Here is a 25,893-nt window from a genome sequence, read left to right as displayed (position 1 = left end):
CTCTTGTTTGGTTTGCAGCAGAGCTGAGAGCGTGAAGACTTCAGGTGGATTCCCAGAAGTTGCTCTTTGCTGCATGATTGAGAACTAATGCCCAAGACACCAACCTGCACCACAAAAATGTAAAGTCTTGTGTATTGATTGAAAACAAGTCCACACCTTAAAACAGATGCTCTTCACCCAATTGCTAATAATTCTTGACTTGTGACGTGGTTTTGGTTTTGATTTCAAGTACAGTGTACTTAATTACATTGTTTATTCTTTGTATTTACAGTACCATACATAACAGAAAGATGTCAGGGTTGTGGCTTTGTGCATGAGATGATGGTGTGTTCCAGATGATCTTTTTGCAGTCAATGCAATGTGTTTGGCAAGTGCTTCCCACAAGGTGAGAATAGCATCTTATTGCTAATAATCTGCGCTAATAAAGTGTCTTATTGTGAAGGGGATAAGTCAGGATAATGCCTGTGGCTACTGTAAAATAGTTTATTCTGCAAAACATAGCGACATAATTGAAAGTGAATGATGGTAAATGTTTTACAAAGTGGTTCGGTGGTTAGCCTCAAAGCTCTTTCTGGCCTCTGTCAGTGCATGTGTATCTGGGAGGTTTTTTTTTTTTTTTACAGGTATTCTGGCCTAGTAGTGAATGATTGATAGTACACTAATTTTTATGAATAATTACCATTTTATCTGTTTTTACTGGAATACAAAATGTGTTAAAATACTTATCTTATTAATATGTGGTTATTTAACTAAAATGGTGGTAATGTGGCATAATTACCATTTCTGTCTTGCAGCTCAAGGGTTATGGGTTTAATTCCAACCCCTTTCTCGGTGTGTGTGACGTTTGCACGCTCTCCGCCACTCCATTTGGGTTCTGTCCAGGTACATCCTAATTTGTGTTTTAAGTTGTGTAAAATTATATAAATCTTAATGTGACCCACAATGAAGTAGAGTGCAATCAAGAAATGGCTCCTGTCTTGCTATGGCTCCTGTAATCCAAAATGCATAACTTAGCATTAGATAACAATTCCAATTTTGAGTTGCATGGGCCTGGAGCCTATTCCAGTAGCCCTGGGTGCAAGGCAGGAACCAAACTAAGGGATGTAGGAGGACAAAGCAGAGTACCTGGAGAAAAACCCTCACAAAAATGAGGAGAACGTGCAAATTCCACATACACAATGACTATTGTGGGACTGCGACCATAGACACTGCTGGATCAGTAAGGCAGCAGTGCTAACCACACCACTACTTTACCATCCTAGTAAAGAAAATAGACAGATGGACAGGTAGGCTTTTGAATGTTATAAGTTGGGGTAGCATGGTGGCACAGTGGTACTGCTGCTGCCACACATCAAGAAGGCCGGAGTTCCCGTCCAGGTCTTCCTTATGTGGAGTTTGCATGTTGTTCCCATATCCAGAAGCCACAGTTTTCCTCTCACAGTCCAAAGACATGCAGGTTGGGTGGAATGGTGATGCTGGATTGGCCCTGATTAGTGTGTGTTTACCTTGAAATGAACTGGCACTCTGCCCAGGGATTGTTACTGCCTTGAATCCTATGCATGAAGAAATAGGCTCCAGCTGCCCCATAACTCTGCTCAGGTTTAGAAAATGGATGAATGTTGTATGTTCTCCTTTTGCTTCAGTGTTTTTCCTGCAAGAGCAAGGGTTTCTAACTATGTTATTAGGGTATCTGGCATCTGTAATTTACAATGCTCTGAATGTGTGTGTGGCTGAGTTTAGATAACCCTGTGATGGAGTGAAGGGCTCTTCCTGCCACAGAACTCACCAGCTCCCTAGCACCTTAATCAGGAAAAGTACATTTTCTGCTTTGTAGGTATAAGAATGGAAATAAAAGAGAAGCTCAGCTGAAATATTTGTTGCATGGCACAGAATTCCTAATATAGAAAGTAAAAGAATGTGCCATAGACCTCAAAATGTAGGCAATTGCATTGAACTTATGTGTTCTGCATAGTTTTTGTGTATTTTTACACACAGAATTATTTTCATCTGCCATTTTCTTAGCTTCCTGTATAATTTGTTTCTCTTTGGTTAGAAGCTGATTCCTTAAATGCCTAGTGTGAGGCATGCCTGGACTGTTATTTGAACAATTCTCTTTACCTGAGGTTATTCTGGTTTAACACTCTGTGTATTTTGTGGCTACTTACATTATACAATATTAAAGAGTACAAATATAACACATACACATCAGTATAAATGGCATATACTGTACTCAGAAATCTTGGTGCACTAACTAGTGTTATAATGTTTTTTTGAGGTTTTTGTCATGGTTTAACTTACACTTAGTAAGACCAAAACAGAAGGTGGGCTTCACCACTTCGTTATGATTAAAGCTTTCTGAGGCCTGATCTATGAAGTACTTTTTTGTAACACTGTAAAATAGTAATAACTGAGTTCTTAGGAATTATTATTAAAACTAGCCATCCCCCACGGCTTCGCCCGCATATTAGTGAAACAGGACAGGGAGGAGGGCCTGACCCAGCTCTCTATTCCTGACGTCACTCTTCCCCTTCCCCTCGGCCCGCAGCGTGTGTCTCAGATTAGCACAAATATATCGCTCCTGCAAGTGAACTATGATTCTTAGCGCAATGAGAGAAGTCGCAAAATCAACCGGAATGTTCAAGCAAATTATAGAAAAAAAAAATATCTAAATCCGTTAAGTAGTTCTCTCGTTCTCTAACTAGGCGGAGTTAAGGTTATGCCCTGAGGCTGACGCGTGAGTGAGGAGGGCCCCGCCCCCCTCCCTGCAGCCTGATGAGTCTCTCTCGAATTTGCGCTAATAAATCAGTACCGCAAGCAAGCTATGATATTTAGCGTGATGAGAAAGTCTCAAAATCAATGGGATGTTCAAGCAAATTATAGAAAAAAACCCGGTCTAAATCCGTTAAGTAGTTCTCTCGTGAAAAGTGGACAGACATACAAACGGGTCTAAAAAACTATAAGAAATTTTGCGCTTGGACCACGAAATTTTTAAAACCGTTTCTTAACAAGCATCTATGGGCCTCCTCATGGTTCGGGAGATTTCATGATGAGTGAGTCAGTGGTATTTGGCTTTTATATATGTAGATTACCTTTTAAAAACATAATAATTACATACAGAATAATTCTCTGATGGTACCATTATCTAATTAGGACTCTACCTAAGGTCTTGTTAGGCAATTGGAATGTTCTCGATATTTCTGGTACGACTATTAAAACCCTTATAGCTATAATCTCTGTGGATTTTGAATGTTCTCATTTTGTAAATATTATTTCAAGTAGTTTAGTATTCTCCCGCATCATAAATATGTACAAATAAGATTTTTTTTGTTGATTGTAATTTAACACTGCATGAATAAATGTGGCCGTGTGCATCAGTGTGCCCCATGAGAGTCTGATACCCCCCATTCAAAGTTCATTTTGCCCAGAGATAGGCTACCCTCTCGTTATGGATCATTTCTGTTTTATTGAACATACTTTATATGAATCAATGTTATTTGAAAAATATATATAATAATTTGAAAACAAAATTTTTGTATTTACCTGCTAACAAATATTTAGGCACTTGCAATTGTCCACAATTGTACTAAAATGAATGAATTAGTAAATTCACTGTTTGCAAGTTTTATAACATCATCTATCCATTTATTCCATGAATTTGCTTCCCCACACATTGATATGTGGAGCATCAGGAACAAATCCTGGATGGGCTGACAGTCTATCTAATGACACCCTCATGCAGTTTAAGTCACCAATGAACTTGACTTGGGTTGTACATGGAAACTAAAGTGTCCATCGAGGCCCAAATGAACCTGAGGAGAATGTGTGAACTCCACATAGATGGTAATTGAGGTGGGAATTGGACCTGGATTCTTGAAAATGTGATGCATCAGATGCTGTATCACTCCTCTATAGGTGTCATAGCACTTAACAGGCCTTACCTAATCACAAAAACATTTTTAAACCACACAGAGTGAATGCCATTATAGTCCAAATATGATATTTTGGCTTTATATTTATTTATAGTGTTTTACCGCTCTCCACAGCATATAGATAGGTGGGCTTTTTCCAGATTATTAATGTCTTATAAGTGTGCTACATTAATGACCCTAAGGTAGGTCTGTCAGAAATGGATGGCTAGTTTCTCTAATGGCAACAGCAATACAGTATATCTAAAACAGGTTGATCTAATGTAAACCAAAAATGTATTGTTAAATAGCAGAAATGATAGAAAGAGCTCTATATAGTGAAAGGATTTTTTGAGAAGTGCAACAGATTTTAAAGAAATTTGAGAATTTAAGTGAAGTAAAATGGGTAATGTAAAAAAACAAGGAGAAATGTTTGTATCATTTTTGATGCAATGAGAAATAAAGCAAAATGACACGTTGTATTGGTTAAATGAACAGATTACAAAATGCAAGCTTTTGAGGCACCTGAGGCCCATTCTTCAAGCAAGATGAAAAAGGGCCTGAGCTGCCATGACAGCTTGCATATTGTAATCTGTTTAGTTAGTCAAAAACAGGTGTTTTGTTTTGCTTGACTTCTCATTACATCCATAGTGGCTAACATGGTACAACACCATACTATTATTTTAGAGAAAGGGTTAGTGCCGGCCTTGAGCCCATTCTTTATAAATAGCTCTGGGCTACCCTGTAAAGTATGGGCTCTCTGCAGCCACATTACTGCCACACCCAAGTGTGAATGGCCAATCAATCTGACTCATTGTTAAACACTGCAGGAGATTTTAGAGATAAGAAACTGAAGATGAATTCACCCAAACTGGCTGAGACACACTGGAATATCAGTGTGTGAAAGCTGGTGAAATGCTATCACCTGCATACAATTGTGAAAATTAAATAATTCTATGCATTATAAATGAAATGCCTTTGTTACAAATGGACATGCATTCAGATCTGGACCTCCTGAAAAGCAGATGAATTACTGGCAGGTCCCATGCATGAAATCACCACACCTGAAACAAGAACAGTGTCACCACCTAATATCTTGTGCATGATTTGACAATCCCCGTGGCCAATATTATTTAGCTAAATGTTTGGGGTTTTTTAAGACATTTACACCACTGGATAGTGTTGAATTAAGTGTAGTACTGGATAATTTCATTATTCATCTTCTAAACTCAAATTTTTTCTATTACATCACTGTAACAGCTCAGAGCTTTTGTAAGTTAAATTGTAAACTGTAAATTTGGCTACAACACAGTTCATTACTACTTTGTTTCCTCTATTTCAAAATTCTTCTATGGGAAAACTACCAATATAGGTGAATTTATTATTCATTGTTTCATACTGGGTAGCACAACAATTTGTATTGCAATCATAACATTTATCGTGACCCGAGTTTGATTAACTTTAGGTGTCCAAATTATCACAATGTAGAACTTTTCTACGTAGTTCCTATTTCTTCCCACATCTCAAAAAATGCATATTAGGAGAAATGTTGGCACTAAATTGACCTGAGTGGTCCCTGAATCAAAACAAGAACAAAGATCGAACAAATGCTTGTTCGATCCTGCCAAATTTGGTTTTACCTCCTCAACAACTCTTATGTCCTCATCAATCTCCAAATCGTTTCATGCTTTTCTGGCACATCTCAAAAATATTCCTGTTAGGTTCATTGGCAACACTTAAATGCACCCAGTGACAAAATGTGTGGATGGATGGATGTGCATTTTACAGATTATATGTGTAAACGTATTTGATTTAAAAGTGTGTTAAATGCGTTCTTTACAATAAATTACAGACTCAGCTTCAAATATGCCATCTATTAGAATGGTCATCCAGATGCCACTCCATTTATCCAGGGTTCAAGGTTATGTGGGACTGGTGTTTGTCCCATCAGCTCTTGGCACAAGGCAGCAGCCAACATTGGATAGAATATATCACTTCTGTTCTTCATATTAGTCACAATGAAATGTTTTGTGATGTTTGCAATAGTTTTACTTTTTTATGGATATTATACTTCGATCCAAACAAATATTGTTTTGCTTTATTATTAGGCATAAAACACCAACACATTAAATATTTTTTGTGAACAATAGTTGCCCAAACGTGTTAATGTTTAATGAAGCTGGATGAATGACGATCGCATTTTCAGATTTTTTGGTTGGATGAAGGTCCTTCAGGCTGATGGTGAATGGTTTGTAATAGGGCTTGGGATGTTGAAGGAGACAGTGGAACTGGATAACAAATCTAAATGGGATGATCGGATTATTTGTTGATGATATAGTTATTTAAAATAATTTTATTTATATTAATTACAGTAAGTTCTGTAACAGGGCAATTTATTTTTGTGAATAGTTCATTATTGATTGAAAGTAAATAACTTAATCTTTTTTAAGATAGTGGAGTGTATTGAGCTAAGAAATGCATCTTCAGTGTAATAACTCCTTGAATGTTTGATCAAAACTCTATTGTGATTCTTCTGCTACCCCAATGATGAGTTCATATACTTACATTTTATTTTTCCATTACATTTATTTGTTCAATTCTTCTAAAACTGAAGTGCATTAAGTAAGTTAAATAAGAAAATACAAGATATCTAGAGATAATTTTTGTAACAGGTTTCTCATATGTCTTATCTACAGATTTGGATAACCGCTTATATCTACCTTTTCTTGTTGCTTCTTTGCTTTGCCTTTGTGGATCAATCCAGTGGACTGGGAAATGCATTAACGAACGATGTTGACAAAATTCCCATTTTGGTAAGTTTAACTATATCTTAGCTAATGCAGAGTCTTTATATATGAAAACATGCTTGAAAAAACAGTTGCAATGAAAATGTTCACTTCCAGCACAGGATTTTTAGAATGGGGATTGAGGTTACCCATATCATATGCATTTCAGAAGAGGTCATCCACCTGAAGCTAAGTATGTTTGGGCCCAGCTAGTACTTGGATGGGAGACCATCTAGGAAAAGCTTGGGTTGCTGCTAGAAGAGGGGTTGGTGAGGTCAGCAGGGGCACTTACCCTGTGGTCTGAATGCGGATCCTAATGCCCCAGTGCAGTGAAGGGGACACTGTGTTATAAAAATGGCACCATCCCTTTGGATGAGATGCAAAACCGAGGCCTTGACTCTTTGGTCATAAAAGATTCCTGGGCATCCTTCATAAAGAGCAGAGTGTATCCCAATGTCCAGGCTAAATTGCCTGCCATGGCCTAGTTTTCTGGCCCGCTAATCACCTGCTGTCTCTAATTGTCTAATCTCTCTCATCCCTTCTTAATTTAACAGCTAATGTGTGGTGAGTGTACTGGGGAAAAAATGGCTGCCGTCACATGATCCAGGTGGATGCTAATGATGATGATTTTGAAAAGTGCTTTGAGTAGTGAGAAAAGCACTATACAAATGTAAAGAATTATTATTATTATTGCTGTGAAATTTCAATGCTGGTGCCTAGTAATGACCAATAAAAGGTGATGGGAGAGTCTATGATAAAATTGACTTTCAGTTAGTCTAACATTAGAGCAGAAAAAAAATATTTCTTATTCAGTGGCACTATCTAGAACATGATGTGTAATGAAAGAAGCCATGTCTGTTTAGTTCACCTTCATAAACTTGTTAGGATTGCACATACAAGGTTTCATTTTCCTTTATGTATCATTTTTACTATTATTTTGATCAAGTCATTTCAGTGCCATTTTGTAAAATATTTTTTTTGTGAGAAACCACAATTTTGTGCATTTCTAATTTTCATAGGTGCCATAATTTTGATAATACTAGTACTACTATTAATAATAATAATAACAATTATTATTATTATAATTATTAATGAATGAATTAAATATATATATATATAGTGGTCTTCTAACCTACTCAAGCACTTAGGTAACCACTTCAACTGGCACTAATGCGTAGCATCCATTTGGATGAAACAATGACAGCCATTTATGTACCAGTACGCTCACCAAAAATTAGCTGTTTTGGGGTCACTATTATGTCATGAGGTTGATAGACATGATGTACATGCTATGTACCCTAAATTGCCTCTTTGATGCATCTGCGGAACAATATATTAAACATTACCTATTTGTGGACTACCTGGTGAAGGTTTAAAATACCCGTCAGAAAGGTGTTTCTCTATTTATTATTGACTTTTTTTTAAAACATGCTATCACTTGTGGCCAACATATTAGCGCTTTTTTTCCAGAGGTCAATTTCAGGGCTCAAGTTCACATGGCCGCAGTTTCACAATCTAGAAAAGAGAGGTCTTGACAGACACGAGCATATTTCAACTACTTTACTGTAGATAGAGCCAGAGGCATACAAAGTGAGTAGATCTAGGCTGAGCCATACATCTTTTTCTCCATTGACGTAAGGCAACCTTTGCTATTATAAGCAGTTTTAAACAACACAGGCTTCCACTGGCCTAAACTCACTACCCAGTTCTTGTTTTAACACGTCAGGCATTTTAACTAAACTGACCCAAACATAACCCTCTGTGTTCTCAAAAATTACCAAAGTACATTGTCTAACAAGAATAGACTGATTAATAAAATGTTTTCAGAACTGAATATTCAGTACTAGTTTTTATTCATGCTTAAGTATTGTTATTAAATGTTCTCAAAGTAAGTGATGTTGGCCTAATGCTCACTTTTTTGGAATTTTGCAGAAAGGGAATATACCACGTGACTACATTATTAAAGTGAAGTATGTTCCTAAGTCAAGTGGCTTGGTGAGTTCAGCGTTATTTTTTATTCTGTACACTTTTGCACATTCACAAGATATGCTTATATTACATTGTAATTTTGAAATATTTAATTTGATTTATAACATTATTAAAGATAATAGGAAGTGGTCATTAATGAATTGGCACAATACTAAAGCAACAGATGTCCAAATGAATAGTATGAGATAAACAAACTCTGTGTAATGTAATGTGTAAAGCCCACTGCCTGGGGACACATCCAATGCAAAGTGGAGGGAAGGGACATAAAATCTAAGACAATCTTAAGCTTGAATCCCTTGGACACAAACTGTATGTAATATCCAACTAATAATTAATTTCCTCCTCATAACTTTTATACATCCTCAATTTTCAGATGTCTGCACAAATTTCTTAAATTATTTGTATCTCTACCACTTTTTCCTAATTCATTTGAGGAAATTATACCAACAATTACATTTTTTGCCTAATTGTCAATTTCTCGTTTTTTCTTTTTTTTCAGTCTGATGCCTGTTGGTTGATTCTTAACCTTCATAAATTGCAGGAAAGTTTGGAAAATCTTGCAGAGAAATTTGACCACAACGCAGACAACCGCAATAACATTACAGTTTTAATAAATATGGTACAGCAAATGCGGTCACCCTATAATGACCTTGAGGTATTCTGTTTTTTTCTTATTTTAGGATTTACTTTACTTTTTTTCTGCATCTTTACTTATATTCAGATCCTAGCTGCTGGCTTACATGAATCCACTAATTCTTTGCAAAATTATGTCATCCAGGTAGAATAATGTTAATGTTACTGGTTTTTTTGTTCTATTTGAAAGCCTACATTACCTCTTAACATTTCTAATTAATTAAAAGTATTCACGCATCTGTTAATAAATGAATGCAGAAAATGAAATTCTTGGTAGAAATAATGCCTATTAACGTTCAGTATATAACAACAGAGCTCAAACTTCCCAGATGGGAATGAATGAATAATTGAACATGTTTACACTTGCATTAGTGATTGAAATTAAGCACATTATAATAGTCCACTTCTGAAAACACACTCCACTTTGTGCACCGTCCTTGCACCACTAAAACCAGATTCTATAGGGTAACGAGGTTCATGTTTTATTTGTTTCAGAAAATATGTGGAATTCCACTGTGTACAAACTGAACTTTGCCTCAAGGGATAGGTCTTACACAAGATTAACGCCTCACTCTGTGGAAATCAGTGCTTTGCATGCTTTACTTGCTCTATGTAAATCACAGTGCTCCATAGTAAAATGTTTAAGTAATCTATTTAAGGTGACAGCTGTCTTAAATCACTTCTACAGTCATGTCAGATGTAATACCATATGCTAGTCTTTTCCTCTACTGTTCTATATGTTATACTGCATTCAATTCAATTCTTTTCTTTTTATATAAAAACTTTAACAAGCTTGCTTATTTCTTCTTGCTTTAATGATTGTATTGTCACCTTTTTAAGAACCCCAAAAATTGAATACAAGCTCTGATTACAGTAAGCAATCTTCTCATAATACATTTTATCATGACCCATAACCATTCTTAAGGAGAACAGTATCTTATTGTCACCTGAGGTAAGCTGCTCTTTGGGTGGGTCACAATCGGCACTGATGAGATGGCATAAAACCTTAACAGACTGGTCTATCACTTTTATCTTTTGATCTGAAAAGACAGAAAGTTTTGCTTAAAACTAACTCATGCAAAGTGAAGAAAAGTTCAAATATTCAGAATATGGTGACATTAGCTGTCCTTCGCATATTATGAGTCAGGGTACCGTATGAGCAAATAAGATCTTAAAAATTGAATATATGACTAGTAAACCACTGAAACTCTCTAGCTCATTTGGGCAACTGTTTATGTGCTATGTTTCTGTTATGGTAAACAAAAAACAATTGCATTGTTTTGCTATAATTATCCACTTGGTCATTAGAGACATGATTATTATTTTCACTCATATTGTGCTGAATGACTAAGGAGATTCTTTACCGGCTTGTTGTTTTATTGACTGAGAGAACAGCCGTGAATGGTTCTCATATACGGAGTAGAAGTGTTAGCAGTATACAACGTTTAATAAATATTCTGAAGTTCATTGTATCCCTGTGGAAAGGTAAAGACAAATAGAATGGAAAAATGTCTACACTTTCTTTGATGCTGAAGAAAATATGGCGTAATGGTAATTAGATCTATATTTCTGTGTCTTTTTTTATCTTAAAGCGTGACATCATAGGAGACCTTGACTGCCTTTACGTAGATGGATATTTTAACACCAGCACATATTTCAAACACTTTACAACAATTACCAAGGTGTATGAAGTCACGAAGTATGAGGATGACGAGTATTGTAACCCTCCCTGCACAGCAGAAAGCATAAGTACAGAAACTGGTAAGGACTGCTTATTTCATATTATGCGTGTCGTTTCACACCATTTAAAAATATGGGCTAAGAGAACATTAACTTTCAGTCAGTCTGACATTAGAGAATAACAAAGTATATTCGACTTCTTTTGTTGGTACATCTTTACTTTACCAAAGTTAATTTGCTTCAATGTTTGTCAGGAGGGTGTATTCTAAGTGGTTTATTGCTCATTAAAAAAGAACTTATATTAAAATTCTATAATAAAAGTAAATGATGAGTACTGGGTTTATCATTTTGATGAATTATAATGAGAGAGCATGCACTGATATAGCATGTTGCCGCACCCACCACACGAAGAACCACCTCAGGATCCCAAATTAGGACCTGAGCGCAGCCATCCAACGGGACAGCTCAGCACCTCACTAGTTCAAATGGAACGGAACCAGTGTGAGGTGTTTTACAGTGGCTGGAGTGCCAATCCTGCCACCAACCCCCAAGTTTTCCCTGCAGCTTGGAGGGCCTACTTGTAGGGCTGTATGCAGGTTAACATCATACTCAGGATGGAGCAATTGCAGGTTAAGGGCAGTGCTCAAGGGCCCAATGAAGTGGAATCGCTTCTGGCATTTGCAGGATTCGAACTGGCAACCTTTCAATTGCCACTAGCCTCCGAGACACCTCTCCGAAAGTCTATCAAAATCTAGAGCATAATGTCAAGTGCTAACACAGGTCACCACAAAGTCAGTCAGTGATTTTCTAACCTGCTTTGTCCTGAACAGGGTCATGGGTAGGTGCTTGAGCTTATCCCAGCCTGCACAGGGTGCCAGTCTATCATAGGTCACCACAAAGGCAAGTGAATAAATACGTTTTAGTAAAAGCCAACCCCAATGAGCTGTCCGTGTAGATTGTAATCTGAACAGCCTCTCTGTTTGCAGTAAAATGATTAAATACTGTGCTGAAGTAATCTGTCTTTAAGTGATTAGGTTTAAATACAGGGTGTGAGATGACCACCATTACTGTAAATGTATAGCTTTGAAATGGTTAATAGTAGTTTTGTAGTTTGCCTTCATTCATTTCGAAACTAACAATAAAATATGGGCCTACTTACAGTACGTCGTTATTAAGTCACTCTTTGTATTCAGCTTTTTTAAACATGGACTACTTGGTCAAATCATTTACAAAGGGGAGCAAACATTTCAGTACATGAGCTGAACTTTTGTTTTGATACAATAACAATTACATGGGATGAATTCTTATATGACTGAACGCATGCATTTTTAGCTTTACACTAAAAGTAACTGAATTGTTCAAGTTTTATCAACCCTCCAAGCATACTGTATTACCTTCAAACATTTGTGCATCATAATGTCAAAAAGTACACCAGAGCCAATGAACGACGCTACAAAATGATTAGATGCTATTATTTTCACAGAACAGTTCGGCTATCCGAACTCCCATCCTTTGACGGGTTATACTATTATTTTTACTTATTTGTGGCAGTGCAAATCTATTTTTAAAGACTTTTTGCATACTGCTGTTATGACCTTAAATTGAATTTGCAGGCACTTAAACCACACTTAAAGTGCCTTGAGTCAGGAAGCTGACACAGAAAAAATAACTTCAGAAGCTTCCGGAAAATCAGGGTTAACTTATTGAATTTCCTTTTTAAGATATCAAAGGTTTTTCTTGATGATAAGGCAAGGCATTTTTCTGCATTATAAAATAGGTTACAAGGAATTTTCCACATTGCTATCATACAAGCTTCCTTGTTCTGGCCTTGCGTATATTTAATTATGTTTGGCAGGTTTCACTGCAATTGTTTATTAAACTGTTTTTGAAATAATTTTTACATTTTCTATTACCCCAAATCTAAGAGAGAGGCACTGCACCTGCAAAACTGTGTATACATCACTTTAAGCATGTCATATTTATACCGAGGAATGAGGACTAAGATTAGGATTTAGTTTTGGTTAAAGTGTGAACATCTTCCAAAGTTGTATTTATTTGTTTTCAACACCGCAAACTGTTAAATGGTGTTAAAGTAACCTCTAAAGATGTGTCGTTTCCATGTATACATTTGACAAAAGCATTTGTTTTCATTCTGGTCATCCTTCCACAAATTCTTTTCTTGAGCTAACGTCCTACGTTACACAGCCATGAAATGTTAAGGTCTGGGCAGAAATCAGCCTTGGAATGCTCATCAGGCCGATACTGAGTTACCAATTAACTTAGCATCTTTTTAATACAAGAGCTGTCAGGTTACATTCATACATGAACTTGGAGAAGTTGCTGACTCCACACTCGGTCCCTGAAATTGCCTGGTAGCTATGCTAGTCATTGTGCCACCATGTCATCCATCAAGTCAATTTGATGCATTTTTTACATAGTACACCTTCCATTCCCAACCTGAGAGCCATTTATTTTTGCAAATATATCACATGGGTGACGTGGAGAAAAAGTGGTTAGCTCCTGTTTCCTCACTTCACGGACCCTCAGGTCTGGGTGGGTTTGTGTGTGTGTGATTGTGAATAAAGACATGCATATATGCAGTGCATTTTTTCTTAATGGCTCTTTATCCTATTCAGATTAAGGGTATATACTATATATATATATATATATATATATATATATATATATATATATATATATATATATATATATGTGAGTGTGTGTATGTATGTAAAATGTCCTTCAGTTTTAATTTCTTTTTGTCGGCACCATTACTTTAGTGGTGACATTTGCAAAGAAAAAAAGATGAAAAAAACAAAGCAAAGTTACACTGAAAATTCAACTAACAAGCTTAATTCGAATAAGAATAAGACTATTTATCATGAAAGCCCCATCAACATTTTAATGTTGTAGATGCTTATCTTCCAACAACAGTAGTGGAAAAAAATGTCAAAAATCCCACCTGGGTAAACAAATCTGTTTTCCTTACATACTTTGTGTCAAGTGATTACAACAGTGGCGTGGTCACCTGATGGCTATCTACTGTTCTGGCATAATAAATGGCTTTTAAAACAGAGTAAAATGGTTCTTTTAACCATTAAACAATAAACACTCCAACAAACTCTGAAGGACAAAAAAGACACCAAAAGTATGGAAGCATTAAACACATTGAACATTAAATTCTGAAAAAGACGATGGTGTTCCCATTAAAAATACTTACTGTTCCATCAAGTATCTGAGGTGTCTAATGAGGACACATCTGGAAGAACTGGTTCATCTAGCTGAGTGTTTGACAGATGTGACCTTCAACCAATAAATCGTGTGAGTGAGTTTGGGTGTGGACAGAGCCTCCAGGTTTAATTCCTCCCTTGTGTCCAATGTTACTGGCTCCCTATATGCGTGGCTCACACTGTACCAGTTTGACTTATGCACAAGTCTTTGAGATGTAGAAAGATCTTTGAGGTTGCATGGTTCCCTTAGGTCCGTGTGGCTTTTCTCTAAATACTCCAGTTTTTCTCCATCATGCCACAGACATGCAGGTTTGCTTAACTAGTGACTCTAAACAGACCTTGTATTGGAAATAAGCAGGATCAGAAAATGACTAACAAACAAACCTTTCACAGTGATCTATATCTCAAAACACCAATCCAGAATAATCAGAAAAAGATAAATTAAAACATCTACAGCATATAGTTTATGGGGATAGCTAATTCAGCAATTAATTGATGGACAGATATTGCTGGTCCCCATTTATGTTAAACAGTTTTGAACCACTTTGTTTTCCTGTCTGTTTAAACACATTTGAATCTGTATGCGCACTCATTATGTAGTTAGTAATTTGTAAACTTTGTGGTTACATTTACCTGTGAATTTGTTACAGTGCTCTGCGACTGAACTCATTGAAGTGCAAAAATAAACTGAATTTAATTTAATTTTCTATGCATTTCCATAAATACTTCATTGAGCACATGTACTTAAGGTGATCTTTGGGCTATGGGAGGAAACAGGAAGAAATTTAAACAACCACAAGGAGAACTTGGGCAGTACGGTGGCACAGTGGCAGTAAGGAGACCTGGGTTTGCTTCCCAGGTCCTCCCTGCGTGGAGTTTGCATGTTCTCCCGTGTCTGCGTGGGTTTCCTCCCACAGTCCAAAGACATGCAGGTTAGGTGCATTCTAAATTGTTCCGTGTGTGTGTGTGTGTATGTGTTTCTGCCTTGCACCCTGTGTTGGCTGGGATTGGCTCCAGCAGACCCCTGTGACCCTGTGTTAGGATATAGCGGGTTGGAAAATGACTGACTGACAAAGAGAACTTTATAGTCAGTCCTCAGTCCATACCCTAGTATGTCATCCTTCATTTATATCATTATTGATATATCAATTTTAAAAATATTCCCTCATTTATTTAATTTAGTTATTTTTATGTGGAGCACTTAACCAATAATGCTTGAAAAAAGTACAAAACCATACAATACAATACAATACAATTTATTTTTGTATATCCCAAAAATCATACAAGGAGTGCTGCAATGGGTTAGCAGGCCCTGTTTTTTGACAACCACCCCAGCCTCGACTCTCTAAAAAGACAAGAACCCCCCCCCCCCCAAAAAAAAACACTTGTAGGGAAAAAAAAATGAAAGAAATCTTGGGAATCCATAGGTATTAAGACATTCATTGGCTATCCATTAACAGAAGAGCAGATGTCCTGTGCGTACCACAATAAAGCCAACAGAATATAAAATCAAAAGATAAAAAAAAAGATTTAGTGCAAAACCGGTCAGCACACGGGTCCAGGGGCTAGGAAATCACCTTACAATTCCAGCCACGGAGGTCTTTTCCTGGCCAGTTCATTGTCTATGTGGATTTTGTATGATTTCCAATGATCTTTATTGGTTTTATTCGGATACTGTTTTTTGTTTTTCACTCTTCTCAATGGCATGTATTATTTTTTTGAATGGAGATTCTTGCTTAGCCTGCTATGACTGAGTTTTATGTATCAGATTTTGTGTTCTTTGGTTCACTAGGGGTCCCTTTCGGGTCTCCTTCCGTCTTGTTTACCTGTGCTTAATTAGAAACTTATTTAGGAAAAACAAGGTTTTAGAATATCTCATTATTGTATAGAAAATAGAAACTATTTCATACAATCAAAAATTCAGACTTAACACTGGGTGGGGTGTATTTGAACATCTCGATACTCCACCCCCTTTAAAGCTAAGGGAAAGAAAATGAATCTCAACAAAGTGTCAAGAAAAAATATGGAATTCTTTAGATCTTTGAGAGGCAGCCTGTAAAGCGTCTCATTTTATAAGTGGGGGGGGGGGGGGGGGGGGGGGGGGGGAGATTGTTATCTTCTTGCATGTGACAGGATGGTAGAATAAGGTACAATGCAGTAAATCCCCACCCTTTTCAATGCAGGATCCATTACCAGCGTTTCTGAATTGACCGTGAAAATGAATACAACTCCATGTATATCTACGAGTGGGTGCACGACAGGTAAGTACAATAAATGCTTATCTTTTGTTCTGCCTTCACTGGTGTATTGAAGTTACTTGAACCTATTTACTGAAGAGTATCATTGTTTTGTGAAAGCTGCCAAATGTCTTTATCTGTTAACAAATATGTGCAAATCCCCTGACACTCTTTACCATGTCAAAGACGTCACTGAGAGTCAGCTTTTTTCCATGCTGGAAAAAAAAAAAATCGGGGCAAATGTTAGACACATTGAAAGATTTAGCAATGTACATTTTTATTGACATATAAGGTATGAGCTGCATGGACTCCCACTATACAGTAGATATATATATATATATATATATATATTATATATATATATATATATATATATATATATATATACAGTATATATATATATATATGTATAGTATATATATATATATATATGTATATATATATATATATATATATATATATATATATATATATATATATATATATATGTATCACATAGCTATCCTTGCATTTTTCTGCATCTGTTCATTCCAGTCGATGGTTGCATGGATTATAGTGTCTTCATATAGCTTTAGACGGGACAATCTCAGCATCACACCCATAGTCATGCTGGCTCAATTTACAGTAAACACACATGCCTGTCAACTGTGGAAGGAAACTGAAATAACAATAAGCCTACATGAGCTGTGGGAGAACATGTCAGCTCCACAATGATGCGAACATTATAGGAATAAGCGTGGTGTGTAGCGGCACTAATCACTGGAGAAGCCAGCAAATCAGATGTACATTTAGAATTATAATTTCTTATGCAGTCTTGCCCACTGGGTGTTCACTTAGTTGACTGTACAGGTTCTTCCACTGATTTTTCTCTAGTTGCTTTGGTTTTCCAGAAATTCTAAGGATATGCAGCTTAAGGTAAGTTAAATTAGCTCAGTGCAGTTGTGTACTCGAGTGGGCTCATCGTTGGACTTGCGTCTCAGCCAGGGTTGCTTCCTGCCAATTCTGCTTGAACAGTTTTTGGCCCCACACAACCCTGATTTGATTAAGTGCGTCTGACAATGTTATATTATTTAACCAATTCATCATTTTGCTCAAAAAATGGTGTAAAATCACAGTAGCACAATTACATTCTTTTTTCTGCAAAGCATGCCTTGACTGTTAAGACTTCAGTAAAACTTCTGTGCAAAACGTTTTTGCTCTCAGCATGTGGTCACTTACAGGACCAAAGGTGTTAATATTTTCTCCGTTGCTGACAAAATATTTTGTCAGCAGGCTCCAGTTTATAAATGTGCTGACAGATTTGTTACTTCATTCAGTGTGATAGCCTACAGCTTCTTGTCTTTGTTAATATGCTGCTTTGGAAACATCCGCAAAATTAAACACAAGATCAGACAAATCAGAGAAAATCACATGCATCTGTTAACACCAGAATGTGATTAAAACACCTGGCAGTGGAAATAGGGGCATCTGGGAAACTGCATGTTAATAATTAGGGAGTAGCGTTACAAATGCTGCACAGTAGTCAGGGATATGACATTTGTCAGTGACTGTTCATTTTTCAGTGTTGAGTGGAGAGCACAGTTTCCTCATTACTTACATCGTTCAGAGTAGATCACAAGTGTTACATATTACTAGCATATCAGGTTCCAGGCAAACCTATGTATTGATCTTAGTGATGACAGTAATGTTTTTCCTAAGGCACTACTGAACTTTTCTGAAAGCTGGCTATAACAGCATAACAAAAGTTCCGATGACAAGAAGTGCTTCCACCCAGCATTGCATGCCAGACCCTATTCACATAATGATTGAAAATTTCATCAAGTTCAGATATGAAGGTCGCCAAAATATGACTGACTATGCAATTTTATAACTAATATGAACCTTGATGAAGAAGTACTTACTAAAATGATGCAAAATATATCCTTAATTGGGTTCTCATTGTACTCCCATGTCCATTTGGAGGAACTCAATTAATAGTGAATCACGTTACAAATGTTCTCAGTCAAAGAAAAAGGACTGTTTTCCCATGTTTTACTATATTGATTTTTGGCAATAAAACAGGCAAAGGTGGGTAATTATTAAAGTTTTCTGCAGACAAGGGGTAGCTCTGCAGTGAGACCACACGTGGAATATTGTGTGCAGTTCTGGTCACCACAATTCAAGAAATGCATAACAGTATTTGAAGCTGTGCGGAGAAGAGCAATCGAGAGCATTCCAGGACTTAAGGACATGTTCTAGTCTGAAAGACTCAGAAAATTAAACCTGTTTAGTCGTGAGCAGAGTAGACTCCATGAAGACCTAAAGCTAATTGTCAAAGACATTGACAAAGTAAAGAATTCTTTAAAACTAATGGTAAATCATGTACTCGAGGACCAGTGGAAATTAAGGGGAAGGGCATTTAGGTCTAAGGCCATAAAAGACTTCCTTACACAAAGAGTTGTGAGAATCTGGAACAAAGCAGAACCCTTAGTGAATCTTTAATGGCAGGCATACACTGTGTGCTTTTGGGATGGTTTTAAGTCGGATATGCAGTTGCCAGCCAATTTTCTGAATTGTCGTGAATTTCAGCTTTATCAGCCATCGTGTCACATGCAGGATGAGATGGGTTGCGATGCCCAATGACATCTTATGATTGGGCTGCTGTACGATCGGAAGAATTGTCAGAAATGTCAGTTGGTTGTCTTGTAGTTTAAGTATTTTCACAAGCTGATTTTCTGAGGTTCCTATAAAATTTCATTGGGTATTGACCACAGTATATTGTACTTTGGGTATTGACACACACAATGGTAAATTGCTTAGATAAGTCTCACTGTAAAATAGACACACCATATTGTTTGTGTCTCAGCCATTCACATCTCTAATCACACCTCTTTCTTTTCTTTGTACTTTCCAAGCACATTATGGTAAGAGCCAGGAATGCAGCTTTTTTCTTTGTAGACATTTTGAGAATTCTGTGACCATCATGTTTTTTTTTTGAATGGGAAAAACTGTCCAATTGGACCACGTGCACCCGTATCATGGCATGTCAGGTGAACCGAATGTGTTCCTACAGTTTCAGCACACATATCAACAACAACAATATGTATTTATATAGCACATTTTCATACAAATGATGTAGCTCAAAGTGCTTTACAAGATGAAGAAAGAAAAGTTTACAAAAATAAAAATATAAAAATAAGATTTAGACAATACTAAAAACAAAGAATAACGTTAGGCCCGATGGCCAGGTAGACAGAAAAAAAAAAAAAAAAAAAAAACTCCTGAGGACTGGAGGACATGAGACCTCATAAATGATCTAAATTAGTCCTCATGCAGAAGAATTAGATGATGATGGTCATGTGGACATCTGGCTGTCAATCCATCAATGTAGGGACTGCAAGATGCGCAGGTCATTACCACAGAAAACCGGAAAAAGAACAGCAAGGAAAGTAGGGGTTAGTACGGATTATGGAGCCATGATAAAAATGATAATTCAATGTATAAACAGTATATCATGGTTACACTAATATGCAGCTATGAGAAAGCATGTTAAAATAATGGGTTTTCAGCAGTTTTTTAAAATGTTCCACCGTATTAGCCTGGTGAATTTCTATCGGTAAGTTATTCCAGATTTTAGGTGCATAACAGCAGAAAGGCTGCCTCACCACTTCTTTAAAGTGATTTTATTGTGCTGTGTGAGTAGTCGTTTCCCCAAAATTTCTATAAATCTCTCAGTGTATGCCCAGCACAAAAAGTGTCTGCTATTAGCTAAACAAATAAGAGTGATGGACTGAATGTTCTCCTATGATCTGTCAAATTTCTCTTGTTCTTATGTTCGAAAATCACTCAGCTAAAGCAAGGAAAACAGCTTAAGACAGTTGTGCTCTGCACCCTGAATCCAGCAGGCCAAGTTTGCATCTAGCAGCTCCGACTAAAGGTGTGCAACCCAGACATTTAGGGGCATGTTGAGGACTCACTCATTTGGGAAGGGACAATCTTAGTGAGGCTGAAATGGTGAGAGTTTGGTGCCTTTGCAGACAGAAGCCTGATTGGTCACTAGAGAGAGGAGAGTCCTCCTTCAGCTCATCTGGCCTAGAAAGCTGTACTCTGCACTCTGAGTTTAGAGACCCGAGTTTGTGAAGCTCTAAGTTAGGATGTGCAACTGAGATGGGCACTGCCGAAGGAAATTTGTCAAGAGTGGTAGTGAATGTATTCACGGCCTGTAACATGAATCATGCAAGTTGTGAAACAGATGCCTGCAAGCAGCCAATTCAAGTGGGTTTATAAGAATGGGCACAGATGCCTGTGCCACAAATCAGAATCAATAGTATGCAAATGTATAATAACATGATTTCAGTTTTTTACTTTAAGAATTACCAAGTCAAGTCAAGTCAAGTTGGGGAGCATGCAGTGGTACAGTGCGTTGCCGCACCCACTATAAGAATTACCTACTAAGTATTACCAATGCACATATAATGTTTTATGCTTTGGGTCAAGAAACATTAATATTAAACCTGAAGATATTTAACACCACTTTTGGAAAAAATGTTGCCATATGCAAGAAAAAAAAAACAAAAGTAAGAGTAAAAAAATGTTCATGCTTTCCAAAAGACACTTTTACTGTTTGCACATGAAATTACTGTCATGAGATGATCCTGGCCTGAGAAATGCAAAGATTGTGCAAGATAGATTCCCCCGTGAAAGAAGCTTTAAAATATTGAGGAGTGGAATAACATTGGCCGAATTGTATTTGTTTTAAAAAGAGGCAGAGGCACGCCTAATATTTGATTAACTGCTTTCTTAAAGTGTTGGGAGAGTGTCCTCCATGAAGACTCACAGGCAGGTTTTTAGTACATTTTCCATGTTTAGTTTTTTTGGTTTCAAATATGCCATGACTGCACACTGATCTTAGAAATTGAACAGATGAATGGATAGCTCAGCAGAGGTTTGAAATATCAGTTGATGAATTGAAATTTTTGCACACTGACTTTTTTTTCCTGCACTAGTATGCACTTTTGGAATGACTGAACTTTCTGCAGGCCACAATTCATAGTTCTAACACAGCATTCCTCAAGGGTATGAAGCTCTTGACAGCTTTTATTAAAACCGTCAGTTTGTACATAAACGAAACGGTATGTTCACTTGATTTCATGAGTTTTCTGCCATAATTAACTCCATGGCAGCCAAAAGCAAAGTGCATATGGGATCTTTTCTTTTAAACAAGTATTTTTGCACAGTGTTCTAGCTATTTTTAGCTTGGAAATATCAAAATTCTAGCCACCCAACATTTTAGGTTATATTTAGTTTAATGCATTAACCTTATAATACAGTATTTATAATAAAAACTTGTTAAATCATTATGTTGCAATAATGAACCATTTTATCTAGTTTTATAACTAACTGCTACCTTAGACATCACTTTCTCATCGGCTTTTTTCTGGGTACTCTATTGTCACCATGACATTTGAAGAGTTAACTGGTGACAGTGAAGAGGCCAGAAATGTGTGTGTGTTTCTGCTGTTCTACCTAATACTGCTATGTTAGGCTAAGCTCTCAGTGATGATGTGCAGGACAAAAGCAATCAAAAATGGATAGATAATGTAGCTGGTGGTTCAGTGGCTAAGGTATTATAAGCTTAAATGGTTATTTTTGTCATGTGTACAATGAAATTCTTACCTACCTGTGTTAATCAACCTGCAAACGCATGGTCACTGTCTGATTAATGAATGTATCTACCTTACCTTGAACTATCTGTCTACTAAGTCTCATAACACACTCATTACTAAGAGATACACAGAATAAGGACATTTAGATTATCCATCCATCCATAGTTGTATTAATTTGCATTTTTATTGCCACTCTAATGGGAGTCAGGGGCTGTAATTTGATTTCAGATCTGACCACCAGATATAGATCTGCATGTTTTCACCATGTTTCTTCTGGTTCTCATCTGCCACTAAACAATCCAAAGATGTGAATACTAGATTATTTGCAGTGGTACAAGAGTGGTCCAAGTTTGAATTTTGTCAAATTGGTGTAACATCCAGGAATTTCTCTGGCTCCTTGACAGACATATGTTCCAGGGTAGCAAATATTCCAATCACATTATTATAGCAAGGAGTTGAAGCCATCAATGCCGGCCCAGTTCATTTTCCCATGCCAAATCATTATAGAGTGGATTCTGGCATTATCTATTTGTACTGGCATTATAAACCACAAGAATACACATTTAATCTTCACCTCTGTCTTCCTGTGTAGCATTGGTAGTGTTCAACTGTGTTATTTATGTGATACGAACGGCATCTTTGAAATAGATATATCGATCTTCTTATTTACAGAGCCTGCTCAATCTGTGACAAGTTACCAGCATACGACACAAGGCAAGAACCAACACTGAACAGTCAAATCATTGTGCGCAATCATGCACACACTCACACCCACGCTTGGCCAATTTAAAGTATACACTTAATCTAAACTATATGCTTGTGGGTAATTAGAGGAAGAACTGTTGAGAGAGAATGTGCACACATAACACAAAAAACAGTGACTAAGCCAGATTTGATAAAAGTCTTCTAGAGTTGTGGGTTAGCAATCAATCAAGCTTAAATTAAAAAATGAATAGAAGAGTAATTTGTTTGTGTGGGTTAAAGCACAGCAAGCATTTTTGCTTCTTCATTCTGCAATGGCAAATTAGCTTGATTTCTATTTGAGGTGTAGGTTTTCTCCGAGAACAGTGAAAAGGCATGGCTGTTATGTGGATCTTCAAGGATTCAGTCCTGCAAAGTGTCCATTGCCCCTAGCATTGACTAGAATTAAGTAAATGTAAATATTAAGTTTGTAAATTATACAAATACACATATATATTAGCAACAAGTGGAATGCTTTTTGCATTCATTTTATAACTATACAGTCACGTGCCGATTTACAGCACATTAGGTGATTCATACAGACCAGGGTCATAGAAGAATGATAAGGTGATAAGTTCTGTAAATTGTTAAAACCATCCCCAGTAATAAAAAATTTTGTTATTATTAATATTTCACAGGGTCTCATATGTTTTCTGACTCTTGGAGGGCTCTTTTAGGTTTGTTTTCATCTGTGCTACTCCGCGTGGCTAATTGTAATATTTTCGGCCTGCAACGCTTTTTTAAATTCACTGACGACACACTAGCAGCATATTGCAAACAGCCCCCTTGGTAAAGCGAGTGTCATCAGGGGTCCCCCTTGGTGAAATGAGTTATCACTTAGAAACAGAGACACATAATGTGCAGTGCTGCTGATTGCTTAGGCGAATCACAACAAACCACTGTCACTCACTAGTGTACCACGGACAGCAGGCTTGGGAGAAACGCAGCCTTACACAGACCCGGGACTTGAAGATTGGTTTGTGCTACTCCATACCGTCAGTTAAAGTATGCCTACCAGTGTGCCACACTAGTCCCACAGAGCCTCAATTGCAATGACTTGTACACTTTATAACTGACATACTGCCAAAGTAACATAGGGCCAAATTGTTGGTCCCAAATGCAGCTGTAAGTTGGTGCATGACTGTATACAAAATAAAACTGAAACTGCAGATTTGTTACTTTTTTACTTTGTTAAAAATGTTTTCCCCATTCTTCTTCAAACATCCCATGTTGGCCCACACCCATTCATTCATTTTATTCTATTTAAAAAACATCTTTGATTAACTCATTTTTCTAAGCCTGTGATTAAGTTCTTGGACTGATGTTGGAACATAGGCCTCTGGACATGTTTGGCAGCAGCATTATCACCCTGCCTGCCAAGATTTTATAGTATAAAAAAAGATTAAACAGACATCAGTAATACAAAGTCATTTAACATGATAGTACATCATTGTAATGGGAAATTGTGCTCACATAAATAGACTTCATGATGTACAATAGTATTGTGGAAATAGACTTATAGCAAAAATGACTTTGAATTGTTGCTGTCAACTATCATTCATTCTAATTTTTTGGGCGTCATTATTTATTTTAGAGCAATTACCACTAAAGTATATGGGAGACATGGTAGGCGGTAGTTAACACTAATGCCTCATGCGAGTGCGATCGCTTGTGTGTATGTAAGGGTCATTTAGTGGCTCCCACTGGAATATACTCTGGCCCGCATGACTTTGAACTGGGTTAAAGTTCAATAATGGATGGTGTGGACTAATGAAATGGCTTATCAATACCAAAGAATGCAATATCTGTTCATTCAAACTGCAGTAGCATGAAAATCATTAATTCAATTAAAACATACTGTAAAATCTATGCAAGAATTAAACAAATATACATTCTTATTATGAAAACTAAGCAGGGATTGATATGTAATAACATGTTATGTTTGGGTATAAAATTTACATGAACACAAATTGTTCACTTACAGTGAAGTATGTGACTCTTGTTCGCCTAAAACAGATAAAGCAGAAAGCATTTTTTGAAAGTGTGTCATTTTTACTTTCCGCCTCCCATTTCTCTGCCAGATTTCAACCCCGCGAAGTTTGCCGCGAAAACAAAGAACGAGAAAAAAAAATGTGCATGAGGTGAAGGGGGTCAATGCTAGAAACACCTCCAAGGTATACTTAATCTGAGGTCAGTCTGTGTAAGAACAAAAAATGATATGTATGTTAGGAATTGCAACAATGTGACATTAGATGTGCTTACCCTCAAACTTTACATCTTGTCCGTCTTTACCAGTACAAATTGTTTTGAAATTCATGCGAGTATGTGAAGAAAGGAGAGGAAATTTAGAAAGCTTCTCCGGCCAATGATATACGTCCATCCTGCCATTTTGTAACTCATTGATTTACTTCAGGGTCTTCAGAAGTAGCACAGAACACAGTGCCAGTCCATTATAAGACACACTAACACACACATCCACATTTTGTTTTTACAGTAAGCTGTTGTAGAGTTGACTTTCACAGGGCTTAAATTCAATTTCCATTCCAGTTACAGTCTCCCTCTGAAAATTTCTCTGTTTTTACCCTAGAGAGGTACAGTTCAGTGAATTGTCGTGGTGTGGTTCTGCTATTGACTGCCATTTCATAAGCTGTTGCTTTTTGCCTTATAATCTCCCATTTCCTAGCAGCTGTAATCACATACTGTAAAGTAGGCTATGAATTGTAATGGATGGGAAAACTAAATAGAAATAGTAATGTATTCTATTGTATATGTAGCTATCATGAGAATGGAGACTTATCAAGCTCAATAGTGATATTGAACATATAAGCTCATTTGAAATGTATACTTTGGCCTCCATCATACATTAAATCTCTGAACCAGCATTTTTAAGGTAGGAAATGTGTGAAAGCTTATACCCGCACCATCAGGTCTGTTGCAAGAAGTATCCCCGAGTCAGACAGACTCTTACATATCAGGCCAATTAAGTTCTGCAATTTTTTGAGATTTGGGAGGAAAAAACCCATACGAACACAAGCAGAATATGTAAA

The 25,893-nt window shown here is 36.9% G+C and overlaps 1 protein-coding gene across 9 annotated transcripts in view; it reads left to right on the top strand.

The window, feature by feature from the left end:
- Positions 1 to 25,893, top strand: part of kitlga (kit ligand a) — a 136,246-nt gene that overhangs the window by 91,559 nt on the left and 18,794 nt on the right. For 2 of the 9 annotated variants that reach the window (XM_051931483.1, XM_051931470.1), the window contains 5 exons: positions 6,602 to 6,718; positions 8,624 to 8,686; positions 9,180 to 9,335; positions 10,906 to 11,074; positions 16,407 to 16,484. In XM_051931483.1, coding sequence (XP_051787443.1) covers positions 6,602 to 6,718; positions 8,624 to 8,686; positions 9,180 to 9,335; positions 10,906 to 11,074; positions 16,407 to 16,484 — 583 coding nt within the window. Of the gene's footprint in view, positions 1 to 271; positions 386 to 794; positions 883 to 6,601; positions 6,719 to 8,623; positions 8,687 to 9,179; positions 9,336 to 10,905; positions 11,075 to 16,406; positions 16,485 to 25,893 lie in introns of all 9 variants that reach the window. The other 7 variants (XM_028817325.2, XM_051931472.1, XM_051931486.1 and 4 more) reach the window with 5 other exon arrangements.

This window comes from Erpetoichthys calabaricus, chromosome 1 (genome assembly GCF_900747795.2).
Source record: "Erpetoichthys calabaricus chromosome 1, fErpCal1.3, whole genome shotgun sequence".
Taxonomy (NCBI): domain Eukaryota; kingdom Metazoa; phylum Chordata; class Cladistia; order Polypteriformes; family Polypteridae; genus Erpetoichthys; species Erpetoichthys calabaricus.
This window is presented reverse-complemented; position numbering and strand designations above follow the sequence as displayed.